Here is a 20,052-nt window from a genome sequence, read left to right on the forward strand (position 1 = left end):
CTTGTGTCTTGTGGAAAGGATGAAATGTGAGCTCTGCAATCATTTACTCACCCTCATGTTTTTCCAAACCCCATTTGATGACTTTCTTCTGCAAAACACAAAAGGAGAATTTTTGTTTTCCATTCAAAAAGTGCCATAAATGATGTTATTCCAAACTAATATTTATTGGAAATCGTGTCTCGTATGGAAATGAGCAGCTTGGACATTGAAACGCGAAACATGACGGTGCGTAATTTGAGTTTTTCTTTTCTCTTAAATTGAATGGAATGTAAAATTCGATGCCAACTTTTCCCTTGTAAACGTGGTTGTGCATCCGCTTTGTAGAATGTTACGTTTGTCTATTTATTTGCTATTTATTTGTGGTCTTCCAGTCATCAGCTCCAATGCAGTCGTCCTGGAATCAGTTTTGAGATTGTGCTACAGTAAAGGCAGTATAGCATGCTTTGCACTCTGATAGGCTTCAACCTTTTTCCGCAGCTATTTGCAAGATATCAGGGATCTTTTTCCATTCTCGCACCTTCCCCAAGTCCCTCAATAAAACCTTAGCCTTAACCATCAATGTATAAGCAACATACTGTACTGTTTCCTTTGTGTTTTAACTGTGGATTGGTACTGTACTACTTTGTGTATCGCATACACACACGTACACAGAGCCATAATGACCTCTCCTTGCTAACTGTTTAACCCTGTCATCTAACCAGCTCTCTCCTCGTGAAATCAGACTCGGTACAGCTGAGACTAACCTCCAAGGTGTCAACTTTAGTGAATAAAGCTCCTTTTGTTTAATGCCTTCTCTTGGATTTATTGAATGAACACCAGATATTACTGCACTGTTCATTGACAGAATGTATTGGAGGGTAAATCTCAGAAAAAAACATGTCCAGGCCATATATTTCACCTTCAGATCAAAATTATTTATTTATTTATTACTGCTAATAAATAATATTATTTGGCACAATATAAAATGAAGCTTGTTCTGAGACGTGTACGGTTTGTATCAATATGATTATAATTTTTTTTTAATGACCTTAAAGGATTGGTTCACCCAAAATCCCATAATTTACTCTTAAAATTATAAATATGGATATTTTTCGTACAAAACAAAATCACTGCTTCACTTCAGAAGGCCTTTATTAACCCCTGCTGGAGTTGTGAATTATTGTTATGATGGATGGATGCACTTTTTGGGGCTCCTTTTCTATGGATTTTTAAATTATGGGATCTTTTTAAGGGGGTCTTTATTTTTCCAATATGCAAATGAGCCCACTTACTCAGCTCAGAGATCCACTAGTTGACGAGATCACACCTTGATCTGATTGGTTACAAGGTCGTTTGTGACGTCAGAAACACCAACGATTTCAATGTCTTTCGTTGTCTTTGATTCACTGCAGTTTTAAGGAGAAAACACTCAGCAATGCTGTCGACTTATGAATTTACACATGGTTTTTCTTAAAGAATTTATTATAAAAGCACCAAATAGATGTATAAACAACAATACAATCTTGATTTTCACCACAGGCGGATTAATAAAAGTGTCCTCGTGCGACTTTCATGTCTGCCGGCAGATGTCGCTGCATGCCTCTTCATTTAAAACTTCTACTATGACAAAGGCTTAGCAAATGTGTAATTTTAACGTTGCTTGGTAACATTCAGAACTCGAATAACCTAATTAATATTCATAATAAAGCGAATCACCATTCGCAAGCAGACGTTCGCCCACATTCCAGCGTGAGCTCTGCAGCAAATCAGCAAAGCTTATTGGGCGAACCTCACTTTGCGTCATGAATATTCATGAGCTGTGCCCCAATGACCATAGGATTTGTTTGTGTATTATTTATTTTAACGAGATCAAGAACGAGTACGAGATCAGTTCGCTGCTTGAACGCTTTAGAAATTAACAGTGATTATGAATAATGTACATTAATTACACAATCCTACACAGAGATCTGTCATAATTTGGGAAAATTACACTAACGTAATACAGACACTTGAGTTTGGCAAATAGGGAAAAATCAATGTGCACTACTAGCGTTCAAAAATTTGATATTTTATTGAACAAAAAGTGAAGACGTTCGCCCACATTCCAGCGTCAGCTCTGCAGCAAATCAGCAACGCTTATTGGGCGAACCTCACTTTGCGTCATGAATATTCATGAGCTCCGCCTTAACCATAGTAGGGTTCGTAACGTCTCTCCAGGGAGGAGTGATGTGTACGTGATGTGGCTCTGCGAGCTTCCTGTCTACTGAGAACCGAGAGAAAGATCCAAATCTACCGTTACTGGAGTTCACCGAGTGTCCTGTCCCCGGAGTCGGACGGTTAAACCCCCACAGATCGACACATCATGGCGGTGAACCTGAGCAAAAACGGCCCGGCTCTTACCGCGGCCTATAACGAGGTTGTGGATGAGAAGTCTGAGACTAACTGGTGAGTAGCAGCGACTCCGTTACACTCACTGACATCCTCATGTTTAGCTTGTTAGCGTCTGCTTTGGCTTCTTAAACACCCTTTTTGTGTTGATCACCATCATAAATCATCTCAACTGCTCATTTGGACCATTAACATGATGTTCGCGAGATCACTGCACTTTATTCCTGTGAACCCATCAAGCATTCACACACACTGAATCATCCAGAAATGATTTCCTCTCACTGTTGCTTTTAGGCCAAAAAAAACATGAAGGAAAGTTCATGTTAGTTAAGAGATGCTCGTGCTGTGACCTGCTTTGCACATATGAGATCAGTTCAGAAGCACCCCAACTTTTTGGATAACATGGGCTTGGAGAAGTGCACTTCTCTTGAAACACTCCTACCTCTTTATTTTCCTGTAATCTTTGTCCATATATGGATGCTGGGTTGGGAAATCCCTGCCCACTATTTGTGACCAGGGTTTACATGCAAGATTCACATCAAAAGCAGTTGAAATATAGTCAATGTCAAGACACTTCCTTCTCCAGTTGCTATACGGATCTTCTCGTCATACGGAAACAATATTAATGTTTGACAGGTTTATGCCAGATCAAAGTCCTGTAGCTTTGTGCCTTCAAGCACTTGAGTTTAACTTCCTTTACAGAAGTGAGAATGAGGACGAGATCAGCTGTTGGATCAAAAACGCTTTCGAAATTAAGAGTGATTATAAACGACCTACATTAATTACACATCATCATCCTACCCAGAGATCTGACATCATTTGGGAAAAATCACACCAATACAGACACTTGAGTTTCGCAAACGTGCAATAGCATTCAAAAGTTTGGGGTCAGTAAGATTTTGATCTTTTATTGATCAAAAGTGACCGTAAATACATTGTTACAATTTTCTGTTTCAAATAAATAAGAAACCTAAAAATAATGTTACACTGTTTCCACACACACAAATAAAGAAGCAACTGTTTAACACTAATAATAATCATATAAATGTTTCTTGAGCATCAAATCAACATATTAGAGTGATTTCTGAAGGATCATGTGACACTGATGCTGAAAATACAGCTTTGATCACAGGAATAAATTACATTTTACAATATATTCACATAGAAAACAGTTATTTGACATTGTAATAATATTTCACAATATTACTGATTTTACTGTATTTTTTAATCAAATAAATGCAGCTTTGGTGAGCAGAAGAGACTTCTTTCAAAAACATTTAAAAAACCTGAATGGTAGTTATGCTTGAGTACTTCAGATTTAGGGTTAGGGTGTTTTGTACTTTTTTTGCCCCGTTACACATAACAGGGCAAATAAATGGCTGATTTTCGGCAATTTTGAGATTATTGACATCATATTGTTCATGCGTGACCAGTAAACGGAAATGGTATCTATTTTTTCTGTCACTAAATTGTATTAATATATCTACAGTTGGGTCTGAAATGTAGACTTTAAAATCCTATGTAATCTTAATCTTACCGGCAGCAGATCTTAAAGTGACAGGAGCCATTAATTCTGTATATCAGTAAAGTTAATCTAAAGAACAGAGGAAACAGAAAATTACTAACTGCACTTGACTAAAGAATGCTTGTAGCTTTGATAAGGATTAATCTATATTTAATTTCGGACTGTTTTACAGTCCCTCCAGAAAAACGCGACTATGCGATCGCTGAATTCAATGCAAAATCAGCCAAAGTCTGCATATTTATGCGGGGGCCGCATTTTTTCAAATACGCCGCACTTTCGCCGCATAAATTGCTGATTTCCGTGCAAAATATGCGGGGTTTGCATAATTTCATAATCCTCGCATTTTCGTTGCAAAAAAAGTCACACGTATCTTAGCAGAAAGTTGAAAAATGTTGCGTTTGCTTCACACAAGAGCAGCCATTTCCCCCTGTTTCCATGGGAACGTTATGAAGTGACGCAATTACGCGACGCCAGACAGACTCGCGGAGGCGATTGATCTCACAAATCGAACTTGTATAACTGTCTGTTACACGTTCTACCGTCACATCGTTACTTAATAAACAACATAAGATAAAAGAAGCAGCATCAAACAGAAATTACCCGCACACACGGGGTGTTCGAGGCGCACATATAACACTGCAGAGAGTTCAACAGGGAGCGCGCAGCTCTTAAAGGGGCCACACCTTATTTACACTCCTTACAGTCTGAAATAAAACAAGATGAGAAATTAAATATTCCCAGGACTTTCTATGATGTAGTATGCTTGTTTATCAAAGGAAGTAATAAGAAATGACTCTTACATTAGCCGAGTGAGAACAGGATGTTGGGGGAATCACTTTTTTTCTCTTTTTCATCAAACCGCAATTTTTGCAAGTTCCCTAAATTTTTGCAAATTCCTGCAATTTCATTGCATAAAATTGCATAAATATCCCGCATATTCCATCGCATTTTTAAAGAAAACGGGCCGCGTAATCAATCAATTTTTGCCCGCAACAATCACAAAAAAACTCAGCGTTTTTCTGGAAGGACTGAATACTATTATGGTAAATGTTATATATAAAGCGCAAATTTTTTCACAAATTTTTGGAAATTACCACCACAAAATCAGTCATTTTGATCGCAAAAATCACCAAAAAAAAAATCGTGAAATCCTGGAGGGACTGGTTTTATAACCATATTCAATTTTTGTATGGTACAGTTAAATATGACGTTTGTTATGGCTTTAATGAGGATTGTCTTCAGTTCACTTAAATTAAACGTTTTTACAGTTTTTGAAGCCTAACGTTAAAATTTGTGGGGGCCTAACGTTAAAATTTTTGTAAATCATTTACATCGAGATATCAGTAGCTATAATATTAGGATACTGGCTTTCATTCATAAAAAATGCCATTAAGATATGCTGTAACACTTGAAAATTAATGGTGCCATTGAAGTAACCCCCATACACTTTTTTTTTTCACTTTAACCCCTGTATATGAAATGGAGGAGTTTATAATGGGCTGCAGTGTTTGCTGTTTCAGAGCTCAGTGTGTTTTTGATAGACATTGTCACAAAACCAGCGGTTTTCCTGAGTCAGCAGCAACTCAACATCGCCTATAAAAGAAGCAGCTGCGTCGTAACAATTGAGACTTTCGTTTCCGTATCAAACCACAACAGAGCATGAATGTCACCGGACGATCTGACCTGTGAGCCCTTCTAGAAATAAGACTACTGCACTTCTTATTTCTCATTACTCCACTTCTTGTTTCTGACAGTCGAGAGAGTTGAGTTGGCTTGGCTCAGTGTTTCAGAGAGGAAGTTGGTACAGCTTCCTTTTGTTTAGCGAGAGAATCAAAAGTGATTTTACACACACACACACACACACACATACAGTATAAAGCGCCACCTCAACCTTCCTCATATTACAAACACTCTCCCTTTTGCATTCAGCGACAAAATGTTATTTATTTTAGTTGGGGATGCAAATAACTGGCAGGAAATTTTTAACTAATGAAAAAATTTTGCGCGATACCGATTAATTCTTATATTTGAAAACCGATATATTGGCCGATAAATCTAAATCCAAATTTTGATATCATTTTTGAGAGCCTGATTACAAAAATTACGTCCAAAAAACACAATTATAAGATTCTCGTTTTAATTTTATGTAGCCTATACGACAGATTTGCGCTGCACATGTTGCACTGAACTCTATTTTCCTGTTTTGAAGTGATTTCAATTATATTTCAAGCAATTCAAAACTATCTGAAGCGTCTCAGCTGAAGGAAATAATCCATTATTTATTGGTTTTAATATATCAGACACATTTTCTTATCAGGCCGATAACGATAACATTGAAAATGAACGGATATCGGCCGATACCGATATCGTGGCCGATGTATCGTGCATACGTAATTTTTTCAGTATCATTGAGATAATTTGAATTAGTTTCCATTTAAGTTTAAGTGGTTTTGTCATTTTTGTTTTTATTTAGTTTTTAACCATTTTGATTTCAGTTTTAATTTATTTGGTTATTTTAGTCATATAACGTTTATTTATAGCACTAGACAGCTTTAAATCAAGCAGCTTTACAGTATTAAGACCAGTGACGTGTTTATCAGCCAGAGTGAACTTTTCCAGAAAGGCAAGCTGTTTCGGACGCCAAACAAACTAGTTTTGGCCTGTTTTGTTCAAATTCAAATAATTGAAATTGAAATATATTTGGGTCTTTATTAGGGATGTAACGGTTCACGAGATTCACGGTTTGGTTCGATACGATACAGTGGTGTCACGGTACATTTTCAATACAGCAAAAAGAAAGAAATGCCAGAGATATTTCCTATTTATTAAAAGAAAAATTTGTTTTAAATAAATGTGAGTTTTTCTACATCTTGAAACTTTTAGTTTTATAACATCTTTGAAAGATGAGCAAAACATAATATTTGAGTTTTGAAGTGCTGGGAAAAGATGTTTGATATAATTGAAAGCATTTGACTATTTCACCCAACTTACAGTACAGTGAGTGTTACTACAGTAAATCCATGGTGAATGTTCCTGATTGTGAACTTAAAGCCTATGACTAGTTAATTCATGGCACAATAGCCGCGTTTCCACTGCCGGGCCGTGCTAGTGCGTGCCAGGGCCAGTCGCGTTTCCACTGTCACTTCCGGGGCTTGATCGGGGCTTCCTCAGGGCCAACGGCCAGGATTTCTGGCCCGTCGAATACCTTGGGCCAGAGGGGGCCAGCTCGGGCTAGAGGCGTGCTCAAGGTAAAAGGCGGAGTTTATCGGTGTTATGGAACGTTATGATCTGAAGCAAGATGCACATAGGGGTGTCCATGTTTAACCGATTAACCGTTTAAAATTGCATAACATTTTAATTTGAACTGTAGGCCTATGCCAAATGCTGCGCAACAATATATGGGCTATATATAGCTACATATCGACGAATTTTCAGATATTTGTTTGATTTTTTTGCCCCTTAAACATTTAAAATATTTGACAAATTAATATGAAAAAAATATATATTTTACTGGTTTTCTGAGGCCAAATTAGAACCTGGAAATGATATTTTCCCCGCAGTGCTGAATGAGAAGAGCCGTAACCACAGCCTACAGAAAGGGGATTTATGGGTGATTTATAGGCTATAATAAATGTGTCTGGTAATAAAATAATATAAAATAACGAGGCATTAATTGTTTATTAATAAACTATTGTTTTCTAAATGATTTTCGGCTAAAAACATATCTCCATCTCCGGATTCACATTTAGAGAGAAATTAAGCTACATAAACATAGAAGATATTGGCTTTCGATTCGAATTTGTTCGTTTTAAATTGGACATTTAAAGCTTTAATCTACAAAGGATATAACCCCTGTAGACTAAAGCTTTAAATGTCCAATTTAAAACGAACAAATTCGAATGCGGTGGCTGTTTCAGGTCTCGCGCTTCAGTTCACGGAGATCATGAAGCGCGCCTTGATTAATTGTTAAAGCACAACGTTTTCTTGTTATAAATAAATTTATTTGCGAATAATGTATTATTATTTTCTGTATGACCAGAAATTAAAGAGTATTTTAAGTTGTTTCCACTGAAAGAAATGCAATGAAACTGTTCACATGGGCGTCTCGCAGCCATCAGTGCATGCTCCACACACACTGGATATGCGCTGATATTTGTCAAAAATATTGTGTTTATTTGTGCTCTGTTCCTTTTTTGGATAAAGGCGTCTTCTACATATGCAGCCTAATAAAATGTTACAATAATGATGATGATGGTTATTATTATTATTATTATTTGCAGACACGGAGTTTTTGTGAAATGGACGTTTTGCTTATTTTCAATTGGCAATTTCAGTTTGAAGGGTGATGGAAATGGGGCTTTAACTGCTCCGTACTTGCTGCGTTTTATTTCTATAAATTAATTTCGTTTCAAATGGGGTCCAATCAGTTATTAAAGGTGTTAAAAATTTACTCTGTATCTCGAGGTTGCGGCGCGCACACTATGCACCGAGTATTAACCGATGGGCCTCGGTTAACGATTAATGAATAACTTGAAAACGTGCCCGCAGCCCTACTTGTTATATCGCGCAAAAAATCGCTGCTTGAAATGGAGAATCGCCTGTATACTGGTCTCGGGACACTATTGCAGCCACTACGGCAGTTGAGTTAATATACATGCTATCTTCCTAATTTAAAAAAATAAATTAATTCATAATACCCGCTGAAATGGGTTGGGTTTTATGACATTTGATCCTGAAAGGCGTGTTAGGGGTGGGGTCTGGGGCAGCGCTGTGGGGCTACTGGCCCGGCAGTGGAAACGCAAGCCCGGTGCTTGAGGCCCGAGGCCACTAGCTCGGCCCGGCTCGCTGTTAGCTCTGGCCCAGCCCTAGCCCGGCAGTGGAAACGCGGCTAATGTTTCTCATGGTTTGAACATCAGCGCTGTTTAATCCATTATTAAAGGAGTAGTTCACTTTAAAAAAAAAAAGTTTTGCTGATAATTTACTCACCCCCATGTCATCCAAGATGTCCATGTCTTTCTTTCTTCAGTCGAAAAGAAATTAAGGTTTTTGATGAAAACATTCCAGTATTTTCTCCATATAATGGACTTCAATGGGAACCAAACGGTTCAAGGGCCAAATGAGAGTTTCAGTGCAAACTGTTCAAAGGGCTTTAAACGACACCAGACGATGAATAAGGGTCTTATCAAGCGAAACGATCAGCCATTTAAAAAATAAATAACAAAATTTAAGTTTTATAAGCACACATTTTGTTGAGTCATTTTGTTCATTGAATGAACCAAATGACTTGAAGAAAGATTTATTCATTTTGATGAACGAGTTCGAACAGGAGAGTCACAAACCCACATCACAGAACAGAGCAAGGTGATCATTTGTGCTTATAAAACTTAAACTTTGTTATTTATTTATTAAATGAGCGATTGTTTCGCTTGATAAGACCCCTAAAGGGGCTTTCACACAGGACGCGGTATGCTCTGCACTGGCCGCGGGGTTGAGCGTTGCCCTTCAGATACAAGTTTATTTGCGCTGCGCTATGCCGAATGATATTATATATATATGTATATATGTGTGTGCGTGTACACGCATATAACATCGAAATCAACACAGGAATCATGAGCTCAGTTCTTTTTTAGAATAACACATTTATTCAAATAACAAACGAAGAAATTATACATATATGTCAAAACACACCTGACAAGCCAACTTGAATGGAGATATGTCTAAAATTGTGTTCAAAATTGTATCGTACAGCTCAGGAAATTCCGACAGTACAAGCTGTTCATCCATTTTGATTTCCGTGTTTGTTTCCATGTCGCGTTTCTATTGGCCGCACTGATAATCGTCACAGAGCGCAGCAGCAAAAATTAAACTATTTTGAACTTTGACCCCGGCGTGCGCGCGAGCAAGTCAATGGTGCGCACCGCTGCGCTTGCGCTTTTGTCGACGCAGCAACAAAACGTCTTCGCGCGGCGCAAGCCATTGAAATGAATGGGTTTCATAGTGCAGCGCATACCGCGTCCTGTGTGAAAGCCCCTTTATTCATCGTCTGAAATCGTTTAAAGCCCTTTGAACAGTTTGCACTGAAACTCTCATTAGGACCTTGAACTGTTTGGACCCCATTGAAGTCCATTATATGGAGAAAAATCCTGGAATGTTTATCAAAAACCTTAATTTCTTTTCGACTGAAGAAAGAAAGACATGGACAACTTGGATGACATGGGGGTGAGTAAATTATCAGCAAATGTTTTTTTAAAAGTGAACTACTCCTTTAATAACGGGGAAATGTGAATGCTTCTCAGTAGATCTCGCAGCGATGTTATTACTTCAGTGGCGAATTCGAATGCGTTTGACTGAGAAACGGTCCGTGAAGCACAAATTAATGAGTTTCGTTCCGCTTTCATTATGTTTGCCATTTGATGTTGTGGTGGTTTAAACGAATCCTTCGGTTTGTAATGCGTACCGAACCGAACGGTTCAATACGAATGCGTGTATCGTTACACCCCAAGTCTTTATGTAATGCATTGCACTTGTGTGTCTGCAGGGCTCTCTTCACCTATGAGGGAAACACAAATGACATCCGGCTGGCGGAGAAAGGAGGTGGGTTTTCCTCCGCCGTTATAGTGTGAAGACGCGATCAACGAGTTGGTTATTCACACTAGAATCATGTGCTATGTTGGAGATAAAACAGCGTTTCAAGCACACAGTATTAGCTCAAGTCCATCTCTAGCTCGCAGACTTGTTTTGCACTGTTCAGTGTGTTCTGGGAATGAATCATGAACGCTGCAGTGAACTGACAGACCGTCAAGGACAGGCCAAGATTCATCTGAACATCTGTCTTCCTACACGAAGCTCTTTCTATATATGAGAAGCTCCTGTGCATAAGCACTTATGTTCACTATGGTAAAAGGGTGTTGTGTGGGAATATCGTTTTACTGTTTTTATAAAACAACTGAAACCGTAATGTGATAAAAGCCTCCAATAATCAATAAAAAGAGTATGCACGTCTTGTACTAATATAATATTACAAGACATTTGATATGACATTTACTTGGTGTCACCCCTGAGAATTTTCTCTTTATAATTTAACAACACATTTGCATGTTCATGGCTCTCTAATGTCAGTTAATGGACATATAAAGTGCATTTTTTAGAAAGTGCTTTATTTTGGTCTATTTTCTGTAAAATTATTTACTTGAATTTCACATTTATTGTTAAGTTTTTGACCCCCTGCGTTTCTCGAACCCCAGTTTGGAAGCCCTGGCCAAACTAAAGGGTGCTGGTTTTTATTTTTATTTAGGTTTTTTTTTTTACTCTTATAATGCATATGATTTTTACAGTCCAGAGTCTGTTTATAAGCTTATAGTATTGCAGCGTATCAGTATTGAAAATGTAAAGGTTTTGAATGTTAGTGTTATTACCATGTTAATCTCTTTTTATTAAAAAAATTGAGATTAACATGGTAACATTAATTAATTTTAATAACATTAATTAACATTAATTTTTATTTACTTTTATTACATTTTATTTAGTTTTTTTAACTCGTATAATGCATATGATTTATTTATTTAGTTATTTTAATTAACATTAATTTTTATTTAGTTTTATTAAATTTTATTTAGTTTTTTTTATTCTTATAATGCATGTGATTTATTTATTTAGTTTTTTTTAATTAACATTAATTTTTAATTAGTTTTATTAAATTTTATTTAGTTTTTTTTACTCTTATAATGCATATGATTTATTTATTTAGTTTTTTTTAATTAACATTAATTTTTAATTAGTTTTATTAAATTTTATTTAGTTTTTTTTACTCTTATAATGCATATGATTTATTTATTTAGTTTTTTTTAATTAACATTAATTTTTATTTACTTTTATTACATTTTATTTAGTTTTTTTTACTCTTATAATGCATATGATTTATTTATTTAGTTTTTTTAATTAACATTAATTTTTATTTAGTTTTATTAAATTTTATTTAGTTTTTTTTATTCTTATAATGCATGTGATTTATTTATTTAGTTTTTTTTAATTAACATTAATTTTTATTTAGTTTTATTAAATTTTATTTAGTTTTTTTTACTCTTATAATGCATATGATTTATTTATTTAGTTTTTTTTAATTAACATTAATTTTTAATTAGTTTTATTAAATTTTATTTAGTTTTTTTTACTCTTATAATGCATATGATTTATTTATTTAGTTTTTTTTAATTAACATTAATTTTTAATTAGTTTTATTAAATTTTATTTTGTTTTTTTTACTCTTATAATGCATATGATTTATTTATTTAGTTTTTTTTATTAACATTAATTTTTATTTAGTTTTATTAAATTTTATTTCGTTTTTTTTACTCTTATAATGCATATGATTTATTTATTTAGTTTTTTTTATTAACATTAATTTTTATTTAGTTTTATTAAATTTTATTTCGTTTTTTTTACTCTTATAATGCATATGATTTATTTATTTAGTTTTTTTTATTAACATTAATTTTTATTTAGTTTTATTAAATTTTATTTAGTTTTTTTACTCTTATAATGCATATGATTTATTTATTTAGTTTTTTTTAATTAACATTAATTTTTATTTAGTTTTATTACATTTTATTTAGGTTTTTTTTACTCTTATAATGCATATGATATATCTATTTAGTTTTTTTACTCTTATAATGCATATGATTTTTGCAGTCCAGAGTCTGTTTATAAGCTTATAAATTAATATTGCAGCGTGTCAGTATTGAAAATGTAAAGGTTTTGAATGTAAGTGTTATTACCATGTTAATCTCTTTTTATTAAAAAAATTGAGAGATTTTTCATTAATAACAAACATTGCAATGCAAGAAAAATATGTATTTCTTTCGATATTCATGAAAAATGTAAATTTATAAGAACACTTTCATTTCAACTTGTGAGAGCTCAAAAACAGTCCAAATTTATGACATTTCTGAAAACATATCAACTTGAAAACAACATTAATATTAATCTGGAATGTTTTCAAACAAAATATAATCCTTTTACTTGGATAAACTTTGACGTTTAGATGAAGAAGATAATTGTTTCATGCTGCAATGATTGATCAATAGGCATATTCATAGTATTCAACAAAATTCTTTCCATCAAGTTTGTTTGAGATGTGGAAAATAGGCTAGGTTTATATTACAAAAGTCTTCATCACATCATGTGTATTGTATGAATGAAAGGGTGGTGGAACTGGCTCATCCAGTCAGATTCATATTTATCATTTTATATCGAATGATTGAAACGATTTGACCGCAGAAGTGTGTGATTTCAGATGGTGGTCTGGAGGAGTTGTTCGAGGAGCTGAACAGTGGAAAGGTCATGTATGCTTTCTGCCGAGTTAAAGACCCCAACTCTGGCCTTCCCAAATACGTCCTCATCAACTGGGTGAGTTTTTCCTTCGCTCTCTAACTCTTCACACGGTTTCCGGACTGTACGCCCTTGGGATTATCTGACCCAATTGCTGCAGTAAAGCGCCTCTGTCAAATGTACTTATGAATGGACCGTTTTATGGTCCATATTTTATTTATCCACTGAATTATCTTAAAATAGGCATTTCCACTTGGTTATTTGATTATATCAACTATTTTTTTTCAAATGTATGCCATAACCGTGATGTATAATTACATAATATTTTGGACATCGGCCACCAATAATTTGCACGTTTACGACAATGTTTTTTTTTTTTTTTTTTGCATTTCTTCTTTTAGACCGGTGAGGGTGTTAAAGACGCCAGAAAAGGCCAGTGTGCGAACCATGTGAGCTCCATGGCTAACTTTCTTAAGGTAACTTAGCCATTTTGTTATTTATATTGGTAAAAATACCGTTACACAAACTATTCACAATACCCACACAACTGAAAAGAAGGGTATTGTGAATAGTTTTGGTGTAATGGTAAAAATTCATATGGATTAGTTTTACTATCTCTTTATTTTTAAGTGGTAGTTGCGTAGCTGTCAATGGTGGGACAGAAATCTCTCAATTTCATCAGAAATATCTTAATTTGTGTCCTGAAAATAAAGTCTTATGGGTTTGGGAACAACATGAGGGTGAATGTTTGGGTGAACTATACCTTTAATAAGGAATAATACATGTTATTTAAACAGACTATGCAGTGTTATTTTACATTTGATTACTCCGTTCAATTTCTGTACCTGAAAAATACTGTTAGACCTACAGTACATGATAAACTTGTCTCATGTGTATCTTTGCACTTTATTTTTATTTGACAGTAGTCCTGAGCCTTTAACACATACAGAGCCGCACTGAAACTGTGATACTGTAAGTTTTTTTTTTGAGCCGTTACACCCCTAGTGAATAGTGTGATTGAGTTAATGACCCGTGAACTTCAGGCTCACAACAGGATATGACATCATGGGCTATATCTACAGTGACACATTTGATTTGGCTTTGCTGGTAGTAGTTATTCAGAGTTTGACAACATCCACCCACAAGCTCTTACTATCTAAAAGTCTCATGGCTGGTTCAAAATTTACAACAGAAATTCACTTTAAGGGGTGTTTTTTTGCCCACTTAAATTGATTTCCATTATAAGGGCAGGGGGTTTAGCATATGGATCATCTTTTATGTCAAATTCTTAAATTTAATCATTTCAATTAGAGTAATAATACTAAAACTAAACTATAGGGCTGTTACCAAATTAAATTAGTATCAACAAAAGGTGGTACAGAAGCTACGTACATCTAAAGTGGCATTGGATTTACACATTTATTTCAAGTTTTACTTTAAAGTTCAGAGGCATTACACTGTGATTTACATTTGCTTATGTTTTGTGTTAATTTTTTAATGTAGAAAAATGACATTTAATTATATTTTAGAAATGTAAAACTAAAACTGCCAGTAGGTCTTTAATTGATAGTTCACCCAAAAATGAAATTATGTCATCATTACTCACCCTCATATTGTTCCAAACCCGTATAAATTTGTTTCTTCTGCTAAACACAAAAGAAGGTATTTTGAAGAATGTTGGTAACCAGACAGTGTTGTTGGACCCCATTGACTTCCATAGTATTTATTTATTTATTTATTTTTTCAATGGGGTTCATCATCTGTTTGGTCACCAATAGTCTTCGAATTGTCATTGAATAATTCACTCGACATGGATTAATTCAGCAATGAAACACCACTGTCTGCTGCTAAGAGATGCGCAACGATTCTAATGTGATTTTTTTTTTTAATTTTTTTTTATCCGTTTTCATTTGGCAAAATATGGACAAATGTAAGTCACTTAATGTTAACTTTGTTTAGTGAACTGCTGTAAGAAAGCAACATCACATTTGAAATTGTGCTCATATCACACTTGCCTGTGTGATATTGCTTAATTATATCATGTTATAAATATAAAACAGAAACAAGAACTGGCATTTTTCATATCTTGACCTTTGAGGGCATTTGTATCAGTTTTAGTGGCGTGGTTCTATCCATCAGCTGTTGATTGGATGGAGGGAGATCGAATGTGAGCTTGCAGTCAATAGAGTGCAATTGTCACATTGTGGAAGTAAAAACTCCATTTATTTTCTCCATTGGGGAACTGGTTTTTAATGATAACTTTCAGGTGGACTGTGAACCTGTAGAGACAGACCTACTGTGAGCTGCGAGGTTGTTCATTGATGGGATATGCTTTTAAGCGTGTCAAATAATTGAAGTTTGACATGCGTCAGCAGAGTATTGTCGTATGTTCCAGTGTTGTTTTGACTGGAATATCCAGCTATGACATTTTAAAGGGATACTTCACCTCACGAAACATGAATGTGTATTTAAAATGGGTCATTTATGTAGAAGAAATTTGATATTATTTGTGAATTTGGAGCTTTCTAGGCTGAGAAAAGCCAGGAAATGTATTTTTGGCTTATGTGGAATCGGATGAAAGACAACAACTCCCAGAATGCACTTGCTTCGCTGCCCTAGGAGGCCACGCCTACCGGTAACAGAGCGCAGTCGTTAAACAACAAGTCTAGGCTACTAGTGAGTCTCCGTGATGAGTCTGCCCGAAAATGTGTTTCCAGATCGCCCAAAATGTCCGGGATTCGGCTTTTGCGTTTTACAGTCGCCATTCATCATGTTTACTGTGGCGAGCCGGACGAGTGAGGGCGGGACGAGTGGTATGAGTACCGATGAGCGACACCTGTGAGACGCACCGGTCTCGTATCTCTCACGGAGGAGCGGGAATCTTCTTAGCAACGTTAAAACACACATCAACCGATCACTTGTTTAGCGTTCATGTAAACACTACAGTCAGATTCACCAATCAGAACGAATTCAGTTCGACTGAAACAAAAGCTGTGCATGTAAACAATGAATGGCGACTGCAGAAAGCAAAAGCTGAATCCCCGACATCGACGGCCGGATATGTCCGGGAAAAAGAGGACGTAACCCCGACTACTCGGCTTTCTCCACAGAACAAGAGCCTGCTAGCTTAGCTTCCTAAAAAAGATGGCCGACACTATTGCTGCATCCCAAATCGCATACTATCCTTCCTAAATAGTATTCGAAAATAGAATTAGTGCGTCCCAAACCGTAGTATGTTGAAATGAGTGTTTCAAAGATACCCGGATGGTCTACTTTTTCCGGTCAGAATCCGAAGTGTAGATCGATGCACTCTCTAACGGCTGATATTTCCCACAACCCATTGCGCGTTGGACGAGGATTCGGTTAGAGAACTACAAACACGAGTAAAAAGTGTTAAACTACAGACACGGAGGTCGCGCGAGTCCCGCGGTTATGTTGAGAGGTTTAGATAAAGAGGTTTGAGTGATTAATTATCAGTATCTAACCTGACGAAAATGAATTTATTCAATGTTGTCCACATTATATTGCATCTGCAGCAGCATTGTGAACTTTTGTAAGGATACGTTAGCCATTACTTTTTAAATGCATCATTATATTCAAGTAGCAAAACACGAGGAAGTATCCGCATTAAAGACCCACGATTGGCAGATGAACGTGCTCCGAAACGGTAGGAAATCAAATTAGATTGAATGGAGGGTTTTAACTGTGAAAAGATGATTGACAGGCCAGTTTACGGTGACAGGATGCACGCAGCACGCGACAGAGCCGTCCGTTAAAGATGACGTGATAGTACGTCCCAAAGCTTGCCTACTCTTTTGCTACACACTCAAAAGTATGTACTTTTTCTTCCCAAAAAGAGTACATACTTTTAGGGCGTAGTATAAGCAAGCGAATTGGGACGCAGGGCTTGTGTTCATTCTGTGAGTGAGATCGCCCTCTATGGGCGGGTTGAGGACATGCGGGACTGACCCGACTACTAACTGTAGTCTTTAGCCTCTGGACAAAAAAAATCGTCTGATGATGCAAAATGATGATAAGGATTTTTCCAGACAAAAAAATACATAAATCTCTCGTCTCAGGGGGATATGAGAGTGGAAAGCACGGTAATTTGAAAATACTACAGTTTTCCTACAAATACAAAGTTTAATGCTAAATCCTAAAGTATCCCTTTAATTAAAATTGCTAAGTCAAAAAATAATTTTTAAATTAAATGATGCATCATAAGAGGGGAGGACATAGAAAATGTAGTTTATCTAAGCTAGCTGTGTTTATTTTCAGTACGAGCTAACACACACAGCTACAGGTTGCTGATGAATATGCTAACGAGAGCGTGTTTGTGGGTATGTTTCGTTTGAAATCAGACAGTAAATGTTGATGCTTGCATCTGATGGTTTCATACGCATGTTTTAATCGAGTATTGAAAACGTGTTTTCAACGTGTGTGGGACTAAACTGATGGCTCTGTGTCTGCAGGGAGCTCACGTGACGATAAACGCACGAGCGGAGGAGGACGCGGAGCCTGACGCCATCATGCAGAAAGTGGCTAAAGCCTCAGGAGCCAACTACAGCTTTCACAAAGAGACCAATCGCTTCAGAGACGCCGGGCCGCAGGGGCCTGTGGTCAGTGTCACGCACATCATCAGCAGAGCAGCGTCCAGTGCAGCTTTTATTTCCAGTCCAAAACATGCGTATAAGTACTGTTCAAAAGTTTGGATTCAGCAAGATTTAAAAAAAAAAAAAAAAGTAAAACTTATATTCAGCAAGGACAAATTAAATGAATCAAAGTTGACCGTACAGATAGGGCTGGGCGATAAAACGATAACGATAATTATCGCGATATAATTTTCCTCGATAAAACGATATCAAGAGGTCGATAATTGTTCGATAATATTTATGCGTCAAAAAAGCGGAACGAAACTCATTTAAACCGCGCGCGCCACACGGAGCATTTATCCGCTCGGGTCAAAGTCCAAACGGCAGTGCATTGAGCGGAGCGCGAGCTCACGCTGACGCGCCTCTGATCGTTTTGCTCACAAGATCCAGTGAAAAGCGCTTGAGTTCAGCGAAGAACACAAATGTCAAGTTTAAACCAGTTTAAAGGCAGATGAAACACAGTTGACAAAAAGGAGAAACGATACAGTCAGAATCTGAATTGATACTGAATCCATTTAGCCTACCATGGATTTACTGTAAGGTTAGCCTGGTAATCTGCACCATGAAATGTGGGATATACATATTGAATTGTATAATATTATTAATGTAAACAATGTATTATGACTAATGGAATATTACAGTATTTAATAATGCATTTAACTGTTAGGCTGTTGTTTTTCATACAAAAAATACAGAAACCATAAAGTTATGCCATGATAGTGAAGAGCTAAGTTATCTGGTTTTATCTGTGGTTATCATGCATGATACTGGATGACCAATGGTTAATTTGAATACAACTCAAACAGTCAGAATATTACTTTTTACCAAATAAAAATGTGGATGTTGCATAGGAAAAAAACAAACAAAAAACAGATGTTACTGTTTTTGTTAATGAACATAAATTTAAAGAGTAGTTTAAAACACAAATAACACTCTGTTTTATACAACTTTCACTTAGTTGCAAAAATCTGCCTTTAAACTTAAAAAAATAAATATTTGACATATATCGTGATAATTATCGATATCGACTGATATAAAAAAAATTATCGTGATAATTTTTTGGGGCCATATCGCCCAGCCCTACGTACAGACATTTATAATGTTATAATTTCTATTTCAATTAAATGCTGTTCAACAGTTTACATTAATTTAAGCAGCACAACTATTTTCAATAATGATTAGAGTGATTTCTGAAGGATCGTGTGACACTGAAGACTGGAGTAATGATGCTTAGATAACAGGAATAAATTACATTTTATAATATATTCACATAGAAAACGGTACTTTTAAATAGTGTTGTCAAAAATATTGATATTTCGATATATATATATCTCATACTGAAATATCTGAAATGGTTCCAAGACTCCTTTTCTGCATTATCGATATTGCTAGTATCAGTAATAGCAGCTGCGCATTGACACACACCCGCCTCCTCTCACTCTTTTGTCTCATTTGCTCCAATTGAATGGTGCTGTATTGTGCTAAATTTTACTCATTCCTGCAGGTTTATGACTTATGACTCCGTTTTATTTTTTACATAGTGTACAAATTTAAGAATACAAGGAAAACCAGACAGTACAACCAAAACAAAACAAGTGGGGTTGGACTAACATAAACCAGACCTAATCATAAATGAATTATCACAGTGAGAACAATAATTATACACGATTCAGACCCACGAAGGGCTGCCACACAGTTTTGAAATTGGCGATGAGAAAATTCGCATAACCGAGCTTTGAACGACGGACAGTCTGAAGATTTCCCGTTTAAAAGTATTGTTTTTTCGCAAGAATCCTACCCATGAATCGAGTTCGTTGCTGAGATCTTGGAAAAGTATTCAATGTCTCAGAGGATCCAAGAATTGCAAGACCATGGTCTGGCTCAACCAAACGTTAAACAGTTTGTGACAACCAAAAGAACCCTCGGCTCCTCTATTTTACATCTGTCGCAAACTGGAGAAATAGAATTGTATATTTTACTTAATTTCGTTTTGGAATAATACAATCTATGTACCACTTTAAATTGTGTCTCACATTTATTGAGCAATCTTGGATCTTATTGAGACTGTCATTCGGTTTCGTCGGACACTTCATCATCAAAATCCCTAGTCCAGGCTTCTTTTATATGATTGACGTTCAAAGGTAGTTGGAAAGAATTAACTCAACGCAAAACCAGATGTCT

The 20,052-nt window shown here is 35.9% G+C and overlaps 1 protein-coding gene across 6 annotated transcripts in view; it reads left to right on the forward strand.

Moving 5' to 3' along the window:
• Window positions 1-2,183: 2,183 nt before the first annotated feature.
• Window positions 2,184-20,052, forward strand: part of dbnlb (drebrin like b) — a 34,518-nt gene continuing 16,649 nt past the window's right edge. For all 6 annotated transcript variants that reach the window (XM_039674710.2, XM_039674712.2, XM_039674713.2 and 3 more), the window contains exons 1-5: window positions 2,184-2,424; window positions 10,431-10,486; window positions 13,185-13,297; window positions 13,621-13,695; window positions 17,692-17,838. In XM_039674710.2, coding sequence (XP_039530644.1) covers window positions 2,342-2,424; window positions 10,431-10,486; window positions 13,185-13,297; window positions 13,621-13,695; window positions 17,692-17,838 — 474 coding nt within the window. In that variant the 5' untranslated portion in view covers window positions 2,184-2,341. The remainder of the gene's footprint in view (window positions 2,425-10,430; window positions 10,487-13,184; window positions 13,298-13,620; window positions 13,696-17,691; window positions 17,839-20,052) is intronic.

Source organism: Pimephales promelas, chromosome 14 (genome assembly GCF_988280905.1).
Source record: "Pimephales promelas chromosome 14, fPimPro1.hap1.1, whole genome shotgun sequence".
NCBI lineage: Eukaryota > Metazoa > Chordata > Actinopteri > Cypriniformes > Leuciscidae > Pimephales > Pimephales promelas.